Source organism: Haliotis rufescens, unplaced genomic scaffold (genome assembly GCF_023055435.1).
Source record: "Haliotis rufescens isolate VD_foot unplaced genomic scaffold, xgHalRufe1.0.p SCAF_16, whole genome shotgun sequence".
Classification (NCBI taxonomy): Eukaryota; Metazoa; Mollusca; class Gastropoda; order Lepetellida; family Haliotidae; genus Haliotis; species Haliotis rufescens.
In genome coordinates this window covers 7,568,868-7,587,635 of record NW_025963846.1, presented here as the reverse complement: position 1 = coordinate 7,587,635, position 18,768 = coordinate 7,568,868, and the positions used below count along the sequence as shown (strand labels likewise).

Genomic DNA, 18,768 nt, shown 5'->3' with positions numbered 1-18,768 from the left:
GCTTTTAAAATGTCACGCTTGCATCCCAAGTGCCAAGTTGTCCGACTCCCCATTGTTCTGGGTGCCTTACGTTTGGTACCTCTCAATCTGTTGACTGACATTGGGAGAGTAGCTGGGTTTGCTACCAGGAATAAAGCCCTTCTGACAATCTGGTTAATGCAGAAGGCTGCAGTGTTGGGGAGTCTTCACATTCTCCGAAAAGTTCTGGGTGGGTTTGACAGCAGCGCTTTCTTTGAGAAGTCCCATTCGCTGTCTGGGCTGCGTGTAGAGCGGGCAAGGGCCCTGAGCTGATGATGAGCCTAACCAGCCTGACTATGCCAGGATCGCCCAAAACCTGTTTGCTGCATTTTTTAGTTTAATCTGTACTGTAATTTCTTTTATAATGGAACGTTGATGTTGGGTTGGGTTTTTTTAATGCTCGCTTCGAAACGTGCCATACAAGACACTCAACTTTACGCTATTCTTATAAGTGATTGTTTGCGTGAGTGTTTTCAACGCGGCTTTGAGCACAATTCCAGCCATACCTCGGTAGGGGAATCAAACCTGGGCTATCTGTGTGACTGACCATGGACAGGCCTACAATCACTGGGCAACTCCGCCGCCCTAGTGGTTTATAATACCAACATACCTGTACACAACGCGCACAAGTGATCCTACAGCATCAAGGAATAGAATATCGTGTTTTTGTTTGAACGTTACAAAGTTACATTCGTGGAATCAAAAAACACTCCTCAAGCAAAATTGAATAATCAATTCAAGTTTTTTAAACCTACGCTTCAAGGTCACTACAAGTGAAAATGAAGACGAATGATGCAGTGGATCGGGGCCTGTTCTTTGTTACCTGATTAGGACTTTGGATGAAGGGGGCGAGTTGAAACCCCGAGGTTGCGTTGTTGCTTCCTCCTTGGCGTTGAGGCAGAAGGGCCTCCAATGCAGCATTAATGAAGGGGGAAAAACGGCCATGCATATTCCAAAAGTTCAGTAATGCCTGGGTCAAACTGTTGGCAGACAACACAACATAATGTCTTCTGCAATTAATTGTGATTTAAACTAAAAACATAAACTTGTTAATGCAAGTTATTTCATTATGAGCGATTTCGATTTCTCGTCAACAGAGATGAATGGAGAAAGCCCTATATCAATAGCGCGTATGACCTGGTATAATACAGAGTGAGTGAGAGAGTGAGTGAGTGTGTGAGTGGGTGGGTGGCTGTGTGAGTGGGTTGTAGGGTTAGTGAGTGAGTGAGTGAGTGAGTGAGTATGTGGGTGGGTGTGTGAGTGGGTGGCTGTGTGAGTTGGTTGTAGGGTTAGTGAGTGAGTGAGTGAATGAGTGAGTATGTGGGTGGGTGAGTGAGTGTGTGAGTGGGTGGCTGTGTGAGTGGGTTGTAGGGTTAGTGAGTGAGTGAGTGAGTGGTAGACAAAGTCAGTGTAGGGGATGAGGGGAATGGTCTCCTGAACTCTGATTACACAGTTCCTCTTAACACGAACACCGTAACCCCGTCATTCCGGAAAGCTTTCCCTCCAGTCAATATTATACTGACATGAATACATTAGGAGATAAACATTCTGTATTTTCAATGTAGAGCAGGGTTACCTATACATTTAATCGCGACAAATTGCATTTGGAACGAACGCGCAGCGTGAGGTTTCAAATGCTAGATTTAGCGAGGTTAAATCTACTGATAACCAAGCTCGAAAAAATCACACAGTTCTTTTATCTCTATTCCACCATGACTAAATAAGAGCTGTTTCGTGTACAAAATTAATACATTTAGAGAAGCGGCATGGGTTGAGTCCAGTGTTTTGAGTGGATTGTTGATCTAACTTATGGAATCACCGACAACAGCCTTCAAACAACATAGTCGCTGTATATGCTCAAGCAGCTTGTCTACACCGCTAAACTTTAACTCGAACATATGACAGGCATTGAAAGTTTTTAGTGAGTGTGAGTGAGTGAGTTTGGTTTAACGCCGCTTTTAACAGTATTCCAGTTATATCGCGGCGTGTCAGCTTAATGTGGGAGGAAAGCCCGAAGTGATGCAGGTCACAGACGTTTACCACTTCGGTGAAACCCACGGGCACGTGTATGGTGCTGACAAACCTAGAAACATAATCGAGGCGAACCGGGATTCGAACCCACAATCATAGAGTTCTGGCGTGCCCAAGGGACGCAACTCTGCACAGCGAATCGCGGCGCCTTAGACGACTGTGCCACCCGTGCCCCCTGAAAGTTTATAAGCACGGCAAGCTAACATGAGGTGAGCACCCCTATAGAAAACTAAGCAAGCTTTGTCACATGCATCAACCACGCCACCATTGTTATCATGTCGCTCATTGTGACGCAAAGGATGTCGTCACAGTAGTATGTAGAAAAGCGCCGAATTCCAAGTTCCCTGTTTTCCCCAAAACTTAAAATACATTCTCTTTGTAGATTTCTATCGTGTTTTCTGCACGAACTGTATTGCCACAGATCCTTTGAATATTGTGGTAGCCGCAATTTCGTAACCTGTAATTGAAGATATATGTTTTAAAATATTTCCAACGACAATGACTGACATAAGTACTATTCCATGAATGTTAGCTTCCGTGGCGATGCGGTCGTCCAAACAGCTGTTTCAATCAGAGGCGGTTATTGTAATTTAATATCCTCTGATTCACCAATCATAATCGAGTAATTTCATGGTAGAATCCATGTTCATGACTCGTTATTCCGGAAATGTGTTTATGCGGACGAATAATTGGGGTGTTACCCTGCTATTTGGGTGCATATTTTTCAACCTTCGAACCGTAAATCTACGAATCAGCGGTAATCAGCATTCATGATTTACAGCTCGTGATTTGATTACAACTTCTAACATGGGATGAGATTGCACACCTTAATATTAAATACGACACACCTTAGGATGCGTATTCTTGTAAAAGGTAAATTATTAACTGTGTTTGTGAAACGGTATTATCTTGGTATGGTCAGAGTGTATTATGACTTAACGAAAACACTGATTGAGTGACCTGGATTAAACGCCACTTTAAAAAGTATTACATTTATGCCACGGCTCGTCAGGTTGATGTGGATGCAAACCCGTCAGCCACCCTAGTGCTGATGTACCGAGAATCACGATCAGGGCAAATTCGGGATTCATACCTACGCTCATGGGATTCTGGCAGCCCAAGGGATGCAACATGGAACACAGAAAACCTAGTCACTTTCATGTCTGCTGAAATATGATGCCTTTTTGTGTATTTGGTTCAGCTGCAGCCTGTAAGCATGCAAGGTATTGTACTTTATACTTGTACTTAATACTATACATCCATTGTTTGTTGTTTAACGCCACATTCAGCAATATTCCAGCTGTGTAACGGCGGTCTTCAAATAATCGAGTCTGGACCAGACAATCCAGTGTTTGACATCGCGGCCAGCGATCCAGGGTACTGGGATACGATGACATGCATCAAGTCAGCGGGTCAGACCACCCGATGCCGTTAGTCACCTTTTTCTCGTCCCTCGTTGTTAAGCTCAGAGCGTTTCGGCCACCCCTCGACATTAGTGCACCCATTTCGTCTTATACATACACAGTAAAATGTGAGTTAGCAGACAAAAACGAAAATGGTATTTGAATGACTTTAACATAGATGTAGCTTCAACTTCCTATTAGCTGCTTGCTACAAGAGACTACAGAGAGTATTGTGGTCGCATGGCGTATTTCACCTGTTAGATGGGAACACTTACACGTAACCATTAACAGAAGCAGTCCCGAGGGTGCACCTGAAATAGCTGCAAGTAACAATAATATTTCACTCATCGCGAGACTGTGTTATTTGGGTCTTTGACCTTCAACACAAGGTTAGCTGAGGTCATCGGAGCCGACCATACTTCACGCGAATAGACAGCAACGTTCATTATGTTTAACTTGTAATCGTTCAGGACGACGCTTAACAGTTTGAGAGAAACGTGACATGAATGATTGAGAGCGGGGATTCGAACTCACTTTGGAAAGTCCTTAAAGAATCGGCACCAATGGTCGTCAATAAAAGTATGGCGCCGGGCCGATGATTTGTGGCTTATACAGCATATGAAACGTGTAGCCGTTCAATCTGACTGAAACCTCGCTTTTGTTTGATTATGCTATCGCAGTGGAACTCTATGAGCTTCATAGATCCTCGGTTCTAATACCATCATAAACACCTACTTACACACACGATAAATCGGACGTTAATGCGCCATAACTCAGAAAAGCTCACTTCGGTATTGGCGATTGGTTCCGCGCTTGTAAGCAAAGGGAGATAAGTACTCTTTGATGGCGAGTACATTTCTGTAATCGTACAATCTGTTTACAGTGGATGGATTGGGGACGTGTTGTAGCCTGATAAACGACCGAACACGGTAGTGTGCTTATCTGAGTCAATGTTGCCACCGTGTCACTCCTCTTACACAAACTGAGAAGTGAGTCGGTGTTCTTTGTAATGGCCGTGCGCGTTTACCAATAACCAGTGCAACCAGTAACATTGGTATGTTTGTTAACAAGGGCGGATCCAGCATTTATAAATGGGAAGGGGCAAAAATATCAAAATCCTCTCTCAAATAGTTTTACTGCCAACAACATACTACGAGGGCTGGTCAAAAAGTTCAAAGCCTAACAAACAAAACCAACAATTGTGAAAGTGCTTTTAATTATATTTTTCAACATAATCTCCCTGCTTTTCAATACACTTCGCATATCGATAGAGAAGCTTTTCAATTCCAGTCAGGAAAAAGTTGTCTGAAGCCACCCTGAAAAATCTATTCACGGCAGCTTTGAAGTCATCGTTGTCGTCATAGCGCTTTACACGAAGGTGTTGTTTCAGTTTAGGAGACAGGTGGAAATCATTTGGTGCCAGGTCTGGCGAGTAGGGAGAGTGAGGAAGCTATTCGAACCCACATTGTCGCACAGCACCCTTTGCGAGTCGAGAGGCATTGTCATGAAAGAGTAGAACTGCAGCAGTCAGCATTCCTCGCCGCTTTTCTTTGATAGAATCTCTCAGGCGATGACGCAAATCAGAATAGTAGGCGCCTGTAATCGTCTTTTGACTTTCTATGTTTTCAACAAGGAACTCGCCCTTTGCATCCAAGAATACAGTGGCCAGAACCTTCTTCACTGAATTTGAAGACTTGTATTTCTTTGTTGCAAGAGAGGTAGAATGGTGCCATTCCATGGATTGACGTTTAAACTCGGGATCATACTGGTAGATCCATGTTTCATCACCCGTTACTAATCTCCTTGAAACCTCTCTGGGTCCGCCTATAAGTAATCGTCATCCTAATCATGATGAATATACCATATTCATGATCGCGGGTGATTGCTTTCGAATCAACATCCATCACTTCATGAACAAGAAATATGTTTTATTAAAACAACCAGCGGCGTGTTAAATGATGGTGAGTTGAAGAAAACATTAAAACAGAAACGACTTGTAAAGAAATTGTGTAATATGAAGGTAGCTTTAGACAATGAACATTTGTGAAATTAACGAATACAGATATCTACCTGACTGAGGTAATGTATTATGTCAGAAATAGCCTGCTAAAATATATAGCATGGTGCCTTATTTAAAACACCAGTTATAATATTTGTATTCATCAATATTCAAGACTGCCAAAAAGTCTACTTTTGTTTCTTTCACAAGTAGAAGTGATAATGGCGGTTCAGCGATGAGACGTATAAGACTGACAGAAAATACCCTTTTCAACGCCGACCTCAGCAATATTCCAACTACATGACGGTTGTCTGTAAATAATCAAGTCTGGTCCAGACAATGCAGTGATGGACATCATGAGTATCGATTTACGCATTTGGAATACGGTGATATACATAAACAATGTCAGTGAGCCTGACCACCCGATCTCGTTAGTCGCCTCTTACGACACGCATGAACATAAAATCTAAATGGATCTTCACGGTTGAAACTTCTGGGAAGCAAAAGCAAATCGAATACTGTTTCTTTGTCAAGGCATTAAAATGTTATTTGTCGAATGTATCCGATTTCGCAGACGTTAGTATTCTGTAACAGATGAAAGTGTGAATTAAAACAGGACATGTTTATTTAAGCACGCGTTTAGCTTGGTACCGAACGTCATCTGGACAACTTTATTTTGATGTAGGATTTTATCACGATTGATGATCCCAACGTGCGTTCGATTGTTAAAATCTATGTCAACCGAGGTTACATTTCTGGCAACATTTTCTGGTTGACTAGATTAAACCAGAGTTAACCAGTGTTAGGAAAGTTACCGAAATAACAACGTCGCATAAAATGCATCCTTCGATATAACACAAAATGGCTACACGCCTGTGAGATTTTTGTTTGTTTGTTGTTCAACGCCGCACTGTTCCAGCTATATGACGGCGTTCTGTAAATAATAGAGTATGGACCAGACAATCCAGTGATTGACATCATGAGCATCGATCTACACAGGCTTACAATAATTTCATTGCTTGACAAAACTGCCATTGTACTTTTTCTATTTAAAGCATGTAAAACGACAAGAATATTCAAAATAACGAGTAGAACATTAAACAGAGATATAAAATTATCATCAAAGTTGCATTATTGATTTAAAAGTATTTAAATACAAAATCGAAATCTAAATTTCCATGACGCATATCAGAATACATAATTTTATTATATAGTATCAGTACCTGGTTAATTATATTCATTAAATGTTTGTATTTATGGTTTAATCAATAAATGAAACTAATTAACTTTAACGATGACGTCACTTAGAGGCTGCTCACCTAACTACCGTTCCCCGGGGGTTTATTGGGTATTGGCAACTTTGGTCATCCGAAGCATGACGTAAATCATTTAACATGTGCTGATATTGGTCAACACGGGTTCAGTTTGGTCGTCCAGTGTTTTGAAATCGAACGCAAGCCCAGAGAGAGGTTACGGGTGACGACGCCACAATAGCTCTCATGATGCATTGTTGGACAGATTCAATTAAGAGACTGCGCGGTCCGCGGATATTTTATGTGCGCTTCAAAATGTAAAGCATCCGCGAACGTTACTCGTTTGAGAGCGCACAAGACTTTGTTTTATTTGAAGATAAGACATAAATTGTCTGTACAATTGACGCCGAGTTTTGCAGTGATGTTAAAAACATAAGTATAGTAAAAACATCAAAAGGTTTTTCAAGAAAATAGTGTCATCATACTTGTTAAGTATAAGACAAAAAAAAATAATAACTAGTTCCTCGCTCAATTTAACGACAATACTTCGCAGTAAAATAAAAAGCACGTTGCTTTTCTATTGGGTTATATCTCCGGAACAGTTTACATAACAGCATTACCTAGAGTCACTGGAAATCTGACGTGTCTGGATCGGGTCAATTTGACTCGCCATGAAACAAACTCCGACCCCAGGCCACCAGTCTCGAGAAGGAAATGAATGCATAGAAGATAAGTTTCAAATAGCCTATCTGTGCCATAGTGAGTGAGTGAGTGAGTGAGTGAGTGAGTGAGTGAGTGAGTGAGTGAGTGAGTGAGTGAGTGAGTGAGTGAGTGAGTGAGTGAGTGAGTGAGTGAGTGAGTGAGTGAGTGAGTGAGGGAGGGAGGGAGGGAGGGAGGGAGTGAGTGAGTGAGTGAGTGAGTGAGTGAGTGAGTGAGTGAGGGAGGGAGTGAGGGAGGGAGGGAGGGAGGGAGGGAGGGAGGGAGGAATATTCCAGCAATATCATGACGGGAGACGCCAAAAATGGGCTTCACATAATGTACCCATGTCGGGAATCGAACCCGGGTCTTCGGCGTGACGAGCGAACGCTTTAACCACTAGGCTCCCAACATTTTGAGTGTTGGACGTAAATCTTCTAGATACATATATCTACGGCTTAAGTAATCATGGGTGCTCATTGATGTTGATATACTACATACTTCGGCTGGCTACTTCATACTTCAGCTGGCTACTACTACGTACTTCAGCTGGCTACTACTACATACTTCAGCTGGCTACTACTACATACTACAGCTGGCTACAACTACATACACACATGTACTTCAGCTGGCTACTACTACATACTTCAGCTGGCTACTACTACATACTTCGGCTGGCTACTTCATACTTCAGCTGGCTACTACTTCATACTTCAGCTAGCTACTACTACGTACTTCAGCTAGCTACTACTACATACTTCAGCTGGCTACTACTACATACTTCGACTGGCTGCTTCATACTTCAGCTGGCTACAACTACATACTTCAGCTGGCTACTACATACTTCAGCTGGCTACTACTACGTACTTCAGCTAGCTACTACTACATACTTCAGCTGGCTACTACTACATACTTCGACTGGCTGCTTCATACTTCAGCTGGCTACAACTACATACTTCAGCTGGCTACTACATACTTCAGCTGGCTACTACTACATACTTCGACTGGCTGCTTCATACTTCAGCTGGCTACAACCACATACTTCAACTGGCTACTACATACTTCAACTGGCTACTACATACTTCAGCTGGCTACTACATACTTCAGCTGGCTACAACTACATACACACATGTACTTCAGCTGGCTACTACTACATACTTCAGCTGGCTACTACTACATACTTCAGCTACTACTACATACTTCAGCTGGCTACTACTACATACTACAGCTGGCTACAACTACATACACACATGTACTTCAGCTGGCTACTACTACATACTTCAGCTGGCTACTACTACATACACACATTTACTTCAGCTGGCTACTACTACATACTTCAGCTGGCTACTACTACATACTTCAGCTGGCTACTACTACATACTACAGCTGGCTACTACTACATACTTCAGCTGGCTACAACTGCATACACACATGTACTTCAGCTGGCTACTACTACATACTTCAGCTGGCTACAACTACATACACACATGTACTTCAGCTGGCTACTACTACATATCTACAGCTGGCTACAACTACATACACACATGTACTTCAGCTGGCTACTACTACATACTTCAGCTGGCTACTACTATATACTTCAGCTGCTACTACAAACTTCAGCTGGCTACTACTACATACTTCAGCTGCTACTACAAACTTCAGCTGGCTACAACTACATACACACATGTACTTCAGCTGGCTACTACTACATACTTCAGCTGGCTACTACTACATAGTTCAGCTGGCTACTACTACATACTACAGCTGGCTACTACTACATACTTCAGCTGGCTACTACTACATACTTCAGCTGGCTACTACTACATACTACAGCTGGCTACTACTACATACTTCAGCTGGCTACTACTACATACTTCAGCTGGCTACTACTACATACTTCAGCTGGCTACTACTACATACTTCGACTGGCTGCTTCATACTTCAGCTGGCTACAACTACATACTTCAACTGGCTACTACATACTTCAACTGGCTACTACATACTTCAGCTGGCTACTACTACATACTACAGCTGGCTACAACTACATACACACATGTACTTCAGCTGGCTACTACTACATACTTCAGCTGGCCACTACTACATACTTCAGCTGGCTACTTCATACTTCAGCTGGCTACTACTTCATACTTCAGCTGGCTACTACTATATACTTCAGCTGGCTACTACTACATACTACAGCTGGCTACTACTACATACTTCAGCTGGCTACAACTACATACACACATGTACTTCAGCTGGCTACTACTACATACTTCAGCTGGCTACAACTACATACACACATGTACTTCAGCTGGCTACTACTACATATCTACAGCTGGCTACAACTACATACACACATGTACTTTAGCTGGCTGCTACTACATACTTCAGCTGGCTACTACTAAATACTTCAGCTGCTACTACAAACTTCAGCTGGCTACTACTACATACTTCAGCTACTACTACAAACTTCAGCTGGCTACAACTACATACACACATGTACTTCAGCTGGCTACTACTACATAGTTCAGCTGGCTACTACTACATACTTCAGCTGGCTACTACTACATACTACAGCTGGCTACTACTACATACTTCAGCTGGCTACAACTACATACACACATGTACTTCAGCTGGCTACTACTACATATCTACAGCTGGCTACAACTACATACACACATGTACTTCAGCTGGCTACTACTACATACATCAGCTGGCTACTACTACATACTTCAGCTGCTACTACAAACTTCAGCTGGCTACTACTACATACTTCAGCTGGCTACTACAAACTTCAACTGGCTACTACATACTTCGGCTGGCTACTACTACATACTTCAGCTATCTGTAAACCTGTCTAGTACATACTTCATCTATATAATACGTAGATGTGTCTTGTACATACTTTATCTATATGTAAACCTATCTATAGCTAGTACATACTTCCTCTATCTGAAAACTAGCCTAGCACATAGTTCATCTATATGAAAACCAGTCCAGCACATACTTCATCTGTATGAAAACCTGCCTAGTACATACTTCATGTGTGTGTGTAGAAATGATACTTCAGCTATCTGTAAACCTACCCATACGTCTACCATGCTGTGTCTACACTGTATGTTTCAGAAATACACCTTACATCGTACATTTCAGGTGCATATTAACCTTCTGGATAAATACTTCAGAACTGTGTGAAACTACGTTTGGCTATTTTACTCATAAAAGTCAACTATATATGTTTGAGATACATAAAAAAAACAGCTTTGTGTCAATACATCAGATCCGTCGGGTAAACAACTTAAGTTCAAACGTGTTTTTTACCTGTTTCAGGCGTGTGTGTGTCCAAGTCCCTGCGCATCCCTCGGTCCGTCAACGAGACGACGTTCAGGAACATCGTGGAGGAATTGTTCAAGGACGACAACAACGCTCGGGCAGTCGTCATGTTCGTCAACGAGGACAACTGTCGGGACATCCTGAAGGCGTTGGTGAAGCTGAACAGGACGTCCCACCTCAACCTGCTGGCCAGCGATAGTTGGGGTGCCAAGATCCACCCGGTGTTCTCGCAGGAGGTGGCAGCGGAGGGCACCGTCACAATCCTCCCCAAGCGCCAGATAATTCCTGGTACAGTTTACCGTATTACTCACAATAACGCTGAAAGGGTCGTTGTCGCCCTGAAGCCTATGTCTTGTTTGTTTGTTGTTTAACGCCGCGCTCAGCAATATTCCAGCTATATGACGGCGGTCTGTAAAATAATCGAGTCTTGACCAGACAATCCAGTGATTGACACCGTGAGCATCGATCCTAGCAATTGGGATTGATGACATGTATCAACCAAGTCAGCGAGCCTGACCACCCGATCCCGTTAGTCGCCTTTTATGACAAGCACAGTCGCCTTTCACGGCAAGCATGGCTGAAGACCTATTCTACCCCGGATCTTCATGGGTCCGAAGCCTATGTCTGGTGTCCTCCGCCGTGATATTGCTGAAGCGTATGTCTGGTGTCCTCCGCCGTGATATTGCTGGAATATTGCTAAAGCGGCGTAAAATCATACTCACTCACTATAGTTTGTCCTGCGTAGACAGTGATAAACGAAAGGTATGTCCATTTTCCAAGATGTATGTGAATTGTGTTTGTTGTTTTACGCCGCAGTCAATAATCGTCAGATCGCTAAACCAGAGGTTGATACCTTGAACAATGTCCGACCACTTCGGGGTAGGACAACACGTATGCTGAGCACATCGACGCAATCTGAAAAAAATGTAAAATGGAACCCTATTAAACCGGATAGTACCGCCGTAGCAGTGTGTTTGTCCGCATAAACATGTGTCGTTAATGACGAAATGGAGTATGTCCATATATGTGTCCATTTTATTGACGTTCGCGACGTTGTAATCGTCCGGAAAATAGGGCGTCCTGGAAAGTAGGGTGTCCTGGTAAGTATTACCACCTTGAACATAGGTCGTCCTGGAAAGTAGGGCCTTCTGGAAAGATGGGTGTCCTGGTAAGTATTACCACCTTGAAAATAGGGCGTCCTGGAAAGTAGGGTGTCCTTGTAAGTATTTCCACCTTGAAAATAGGGCGTCCTGGAAAGTAGGGCGTCCTGGAAAGATGGGTGTCCTGTAAAATAGGGTGTCCTGGTAAGCATTGCGTCCTTGAAAAAAGGGCGTCCGGGGGATAGTAGGGCGTCCTGGAGAGAAAGGTGTCCCGGAAAGTCGGTTGTCCGTGTTAATAGGGTGTTCGTGAAAGTAGGGTGTCCGGAAAATACGGTGTCCGGACTGATAAGGTTTAATTGAATCTTGATGTTTGCAGAGTTCGATGAATACTTCCTGAACTTGAAACCAGAGAACAACACACGGAACCTGTGGTTTGAAGACTACTGGGAGGAGGTGTTTGACTGCAGCTTAAAACCCTCGGCGCTCAACAGGTGTGACGGTATGTATCCACCCAACGATATAACAACGTATATCCATCAGTTAATTAATGAAATTTATTAATGAAATGACCGTCTCCGTGGTCCAGTGGTAGAGCGTCCCCCCGGAGTGCGGAAGTACCGGGGTTCGATCCTCGGCCGCGTCATACCAAGCGACGTGAAACGATGGTACTTGTTACCCTGTCTGGCGCTCGGCAGCAAGGGACTAAAACAAGGACTGCTCGGCTCGGAATCAGTATACTGTGTCTGAGTGGGGTATTCATGTTAAACTGCGGCATGGTATCTCAGTGGGCTGGCACTATAAATCGGCATCAGTCCGGACTAGGACAAACAGCCATACACACACACACACACACACACACACACGTGAATGCACGTCGCTATATAAGTGGACGCCACGTTAAACCTAAATTCATCTAATCTCACCTCCTCGACCGATGTTTGTCACAGGTACCGAGAGTCTGAAAGATGGCCGCCTGGTCTACATCCAAGAGGGATTGGTTCAGTTTGTGATCGACTCCGTCTACGCCCTGGCCCACGCCGTGCAGGACATGCTACGGAGCAGGTGCTACCACCGGAACCTCAAGCTGTGTAAACACATCAACAAGCTGGCAGGCCAGGAACTCCTCTGGTTCATCAGGAATGTGTCTTTTACTGGTGAGAAATAGTAATTTTCATTCCACTTGTTATCTGAATGGCATGTCGCCGTCTTGTAAACAATCCTTACAAGTTGGTCTGCACACTCCGGCGCAGTGGTGACTTAGCATAACACCACTGCCACAGGCTAATTTGCATATACAATGACCTGAGTTTTCTCTTGTTTGTAAACAAACGCGCTTTTACAGAAATCAGAATAGAACGGACTAGTGAAAGTATTTGGGGGCGCTTTACATATTGTTTGGCATAAATATATAAATATGTTACTACAACTGCGACAGTGAGTTGCATGACAATACATATTTACACATCAGAGTGACCATATATCGCTAGCTCTGCGAAGGGATTCGATGACAGCACGTACAGTCGTACAACCAATGTAAACATTCGCTGTGCAGAGTTGCGTCCCTTGGGCACGCTAGAAACCTATGATTGTGGGTTCGAATCCCGGTTCGCCCCGATTATGTTTATAAGTTTGTCAGCACCATACCCATGCTCGTGGGTCTCACCACGTCTGAGACCTGCATCACTTCGGGCTTTCCTCCCGCATTAAGCTGACACGCCGCGATATAACTGGAATACTGTTAAAAGCGGCGTTAAACCCAACTCACTCACTCACTCACTCAGATATATGTAGTGACGTCATTGACAGACTGGAGTGTCGGACCGGGAGTGAAATAAAAGCGACAAGCCCTTTCCTTCATCACTGGAAGTCTCTGTTGAAAGCTATTGCAAGAGCGTGAATCTGCATGAGCTTATGAATCACTATTAAACCAGGAGATAAACCTACAGAGTTTTGAAGATTGAGGTGTCTAATTATAGATAAGATAACTCTAATTTAGAACCGAGCGCTTTAGATTGCGGATTGAGTTAATGCAAGTAATGCCATTAAACATAGGTCTGCTTAATCTAATTATTTTGATAATGAGGTGAGTGTTAACGTAAGAAAATCTATTACCATAGTCAGTGTTATTCTTTTCGACGGTTCATTGCGATTATACAGCACATAGCATTACTTATCAACCGATGATTCTCGACAGGACATAACAAGCTTAATTTAGAACTATAAACATATTGACACTGTATAACATCATAATATTACGACAAAACTCGCCTAATTTTCTCATTAAATAAATCAGACAGTTTCATAAAAGTGATACTGAGTTTAATCCACGTACTTTAATCTTTTTTATACATGTTATTGTTAAATTGAAAACGTGTCTGTTATTTTTTGCTTTTAACGAACTGATTCTATTTGAGATCAAACACTAAATATATTTTTGCATTGTGAGTGGAACAATCTCAGTTATTAAAGGATGAATAACCTGTTTGAGTAACAAAAGATTTTAGACTTTTGACTTTCGAGTGATTCCCGTGGTGTGTACATACTGGATATAAAACGGACATATGTTCCAGAAATTGTGTCAGCCAATATCATAAAATGATTTAACACATCTTAAAAGGATTTCATTTCGTATTATAAAAATCTAACGTACAGTTTACGAGTGCTTCATTGATACGAGTTGTCTCCCTTATACTGCCGTCTTCAGGGTAACATGTGTATGGCGATCTTGTGCACAATACAAACATGTTTTTCGTTCAATATTGATAACATATTTTTCTTAGTAATTCTAGTCATAATAATACTCAAGAGGTAGTGAGAGTTGTTTATTTGTTTATTATGTATTTCATTACAATAACGCGACACAATACCTAATCATCGATATCCTGTGCTTCATCGAACACCATATACTGCAGACACCCCTCACATCCCTCACATCCTACATGTAATTACACATCGGAAGTACACACATCCTCCTCTACGTACAGTTTTCAAAGTTTTCATCGGTGAAACATGGTAAACCACGTATGTACAATAAAATAGTAAAAAAGTAGTAATATTAAACAGGGAACTTGGGCCAAAGGAGTTAGTGACAACGACATTCATACGAGTTATCTCCCTTATACCAAACTCTGATGAAACGTCATTGTTTGGTTTGTTTGGTTGGTTGGTTTTGTCAGCAGTCTTCCAGATACATCACGGCGACATTTGAATTATCGAGTCGAGTCAACCAGTGTGTGTGTGTGCGTGCGTGCGTGCGTGCGTGTGTGCTCATGTGTGTGTGTGTGCTGTATGTGGTCGTGGTGTGTCTATGTTCACACTGGTTTGATGCATAGACGGACCACAATTAAACCACCCACGGACCACGGACCACGGACCACATACCAGATACATACATTTGGACCCTGCACATCCCACATGTAGACATCATGTGCTACTCATATATAGTACATGTATGCACATGTTCATTGCACACATCAGTTGTTGCACTGACTTGCAACAAACGTGCACGACATGGTACATTGACTTGCTACATTCAGACACTGCAACCCTCATTGCTCACACATCACATGATCCATATGCACCTTACACAGGAACACAGGAAGCAGCCAGACTTTCTGCGCCATAAAAATACCGAATATCACCTGATTCATGCCCCCTGTAATGGATTTGCATCCGACAAATGACCCCTCCATTCCGGACAAGACACCTCCATCCTATTGATGACACCTGCATCCCGCACATGACACCTCCATCCGACACAAAACACCTCTATCCCACACATAACACCCGAATCCCACACATGACACACCTCCATCCCACACATAACACCCGCATCCCTCACATGCCACCTGCACCCCACACATGACACCTCCATCCCACACATGATACCTCCACCCCACACGTAACACCTACATCCCACACACAACACCCGCATCCCACACGTGACACCTACATCCCACACATGACACCTGCATCCCACACATGATACCTCCACCCCACACGTAACACCTGCATCCCACACACAACACCCGCATCCCACACGTGACACCTACATCCCACACATGACACCTGCATCCCACACACAACACCCGCATCCCACACGTGACACCTACATCCCACACATATCACCTCCATCCCAGACATGAAACCTCTATTCCAGAAAACTTAGCTGCACTCGAGACCTTACACCTTCATCCTAAACATGACGCCTTCATCGAACGAATGACACCTACACCGAGAAATAACACCTGTCAAAGAGACATAAAACCTGTAACCCGACATGTCATGCGCATCGGAAACATTTTCGTGTAGTTGATTACGTTCCTACGATCTATGTACACTGTACAAATAGCCGTGGCGAGGTGAGGTAAAAGGTTTTTTTACGTCGCGTCAAAGATAATTGCACTTATATAGCGACGTGTGTGTGTGTGCGTACGTGCGTGCGTGCGTGCGTGTGTGTATGTGCGTGCGTGCGTGCGTGTGTGTGGCTGCTTGTACATGTCCGGACTAATGCCTATTTCATAGTGCTAGCCCACGGAGATACCATGCCCAAGTGTAACCTGAATACCCCACTGAGACACAGTTTTACTGACTCCGAGCCGACCAGTCCTTGTTTAAATGCTGAGCGCCAGGCAGGGTAACAACAAGTACCATTTTTAACGTTTTTAAGCGGACGCTCTACCACTAGACCACGGAGGCGGTCGTACACATAATAGATGTGTAGCTTTACGGCATGCCAGAACATATCTGATGACGGAGGTGGTTTGTTCCCGTTTACATAATAAAAAAGTATAGGCGTAAACAACAAGACAACGCCATCTAGACCCGACAGCTGGTTCCAGATCTCAAGTGTTGCTCGGCATGCGGAATAACAGAACACAAATAGCATGGGGCAGCAAGGCATATTGTAGAAACAATACATTCACAACTTAGATCCAATATAAATACATTAACAATATTCTTTTCGTATCAAATGTACTCTATGCCAATTTACTGAGGTTCACTAGTTTTTACGATGTCAACACCAATACACGTTGGCTGGTTTATAAGAAATTTCCTCAGTAACAATCTATATATATTGCAATGATAGATTTTCGTATTTGTTCATTGAAGAAACACATTTACAACAATAGTTCATTTCTGTCATGAGGCTATCCATTCGACTGCTAATCTGTTGACGTCTCAAGACATGGCATGGTAAGGATCCATTAGTGTCATGATTGGTATCGAGTCTGCAGGAGTCGTGTCTGTTTGATCACGCTAATTGCATGCATTGTTCAGATAGTATAATGGAAGCTCACAAGAAGAACTACAGCAATAATAAATATGTCCTTGCTATTGTTTACCACTACGATACAAATAGGTGATTATAATACATGTTTTACAGGCCCCGTGAAGATCATTGTTGAGAAAAAGCCTTCACCAACCCGCGCTTGTCGTAAGATGCGACTATGCTTGTCGAATGAGGCGACTAACGGTATCGGGCGGCCAGGCGCGCTGACTTGGTTGATGAATATCATCGTATACCAACTGCTAAGGACCCGTGAAGATCCGGGGTAGAATAGGTCTTCAGCAACCTATGCTTGCCGTAAAAGGCAACGATGCTTGTCGTAAAAGGCGACTAACGGGATCGGGTGGTCAGGTTCGCTGACTTGGTTGATGCATGTCATCGATCCCAATTGCGTGGATCGATGTTCAATCACTGGATTGTCTTGTCCAGACTCGATTATTTACAGACCGCCGTCATATAGCTGGAATATAGCCAAGTGCGGCGTAAAACAACAAACCAACCAACCAACCAATTGCTAAGATCGATGCTCACGATGCCAATCACTGCATTGTCTGGTCCGCACGTGATTATGTACAGACCGCCGTCATATAGCTAGAATGTTTCTGAATGTGGCGTTAACCTACAAACAAACCTGTTGCTCAGTCATATACGTCACGTTACTTAATGGATACTTGTTATGGATGCACACGTATTGCTTTTGAGTTCGGTGGTGTATTTATTGAGGCGTTCTAGTCCTGGAAAAGATTGTGGTTTGACTTTACATAGGTAACATTGATAAGCGCATGGTTTTACGTTCGTGTTAGCACCATTTGTTCCTCTACCTACATGCGACCTAAGCGCATCCGGGTAGTTGGGTAGCGTAAATTCCTTTGACCTTTTTGTCACTCGTGCCTTTATGTATAATGAATCGCATTGAATAGGCCATGTATGGCATTTAAAAACATTGTCATTAAAGTGAGTGAGTGAGTATGGTTTTACGCCACTTTTAGCAATATTCGAGCAATATCATTGAGGTGACATCAGAAATTGTCTCAACACATTGTACCCATGTTATCATTAGAATGATATTTACCTCCCAGCTGTACATGCGTGAATGGACCGCCTCCGTGGTCTAGTGGTAGAGCGTCCGCCCGGAGAGCGGAAGGTCCGGGGTTCGATCCCCGGCCGCGTCATACCAAAAGACGTTAAAAGATGGTACTTGTTGTTACCCTGTCTGGCGCTCGGAATTAAGGGGCTAAAACAAGGACTGGTCGGCTCGGAGCCAGTACACTTTGTCTGAGTGGGGTATTCATGTTAAACCACGGCATGGTATCTCAATGAGCTAGCACTATAAATCGGCATCAGTCCGGACTAGTACAAGCAGCCACACAAACACACACACGTACATGCACGTCGCTATATAAGTGCAATAATCTTGGACGCGACGTTAAACCCCATTTCACCTCACCTCACCTCACCTGACATGCGTGAATGTCAGGTCAACACAAGGATTGAGTTGCCTCCCCATGAGCACTGATACAAGGTCTGGTCAACAAGTTCTGAGCCGGACGAACTATCAACTATGTCCATAACAAAGTGAACCAGTCAATGTTGTATACATGTATATGGTGACAGCCAGTTAAACGTGATAGGGGTCCAAGTCATA

General features: G+C 43.3%; 1 protein-coding gene across 1 annotated transcript in view; it reads left to right on the top strand.

Moving 5' to 3' along the window:
• Positions 1 to 18,768, top strand: part of LOC124134075 (metabotropic glutamate receptor 8-like) — a 118,907-nt gene that overhangs the window by 95,590 nt on the left and 4,549 nt on the right. The window contains exons 3-5 of the mRNA XM_046498717.2: positions 10,731 to 11,021; positions 12,210 to 12,332; positions 12,781 to 12,987. Of these exons, the coding sequence (XP_046354673.2) occupies positions 10,731 to 11,021; positions 12,210 to 12,332; positions 12,781 to 12,987 (621 nt within the window). The remainder of the gene's footprint in view (positions 1 to 10,730; positions 11,022 to 12,209; positions 12,333 to 12,780; positions 12,988 to 18,768) is intronic.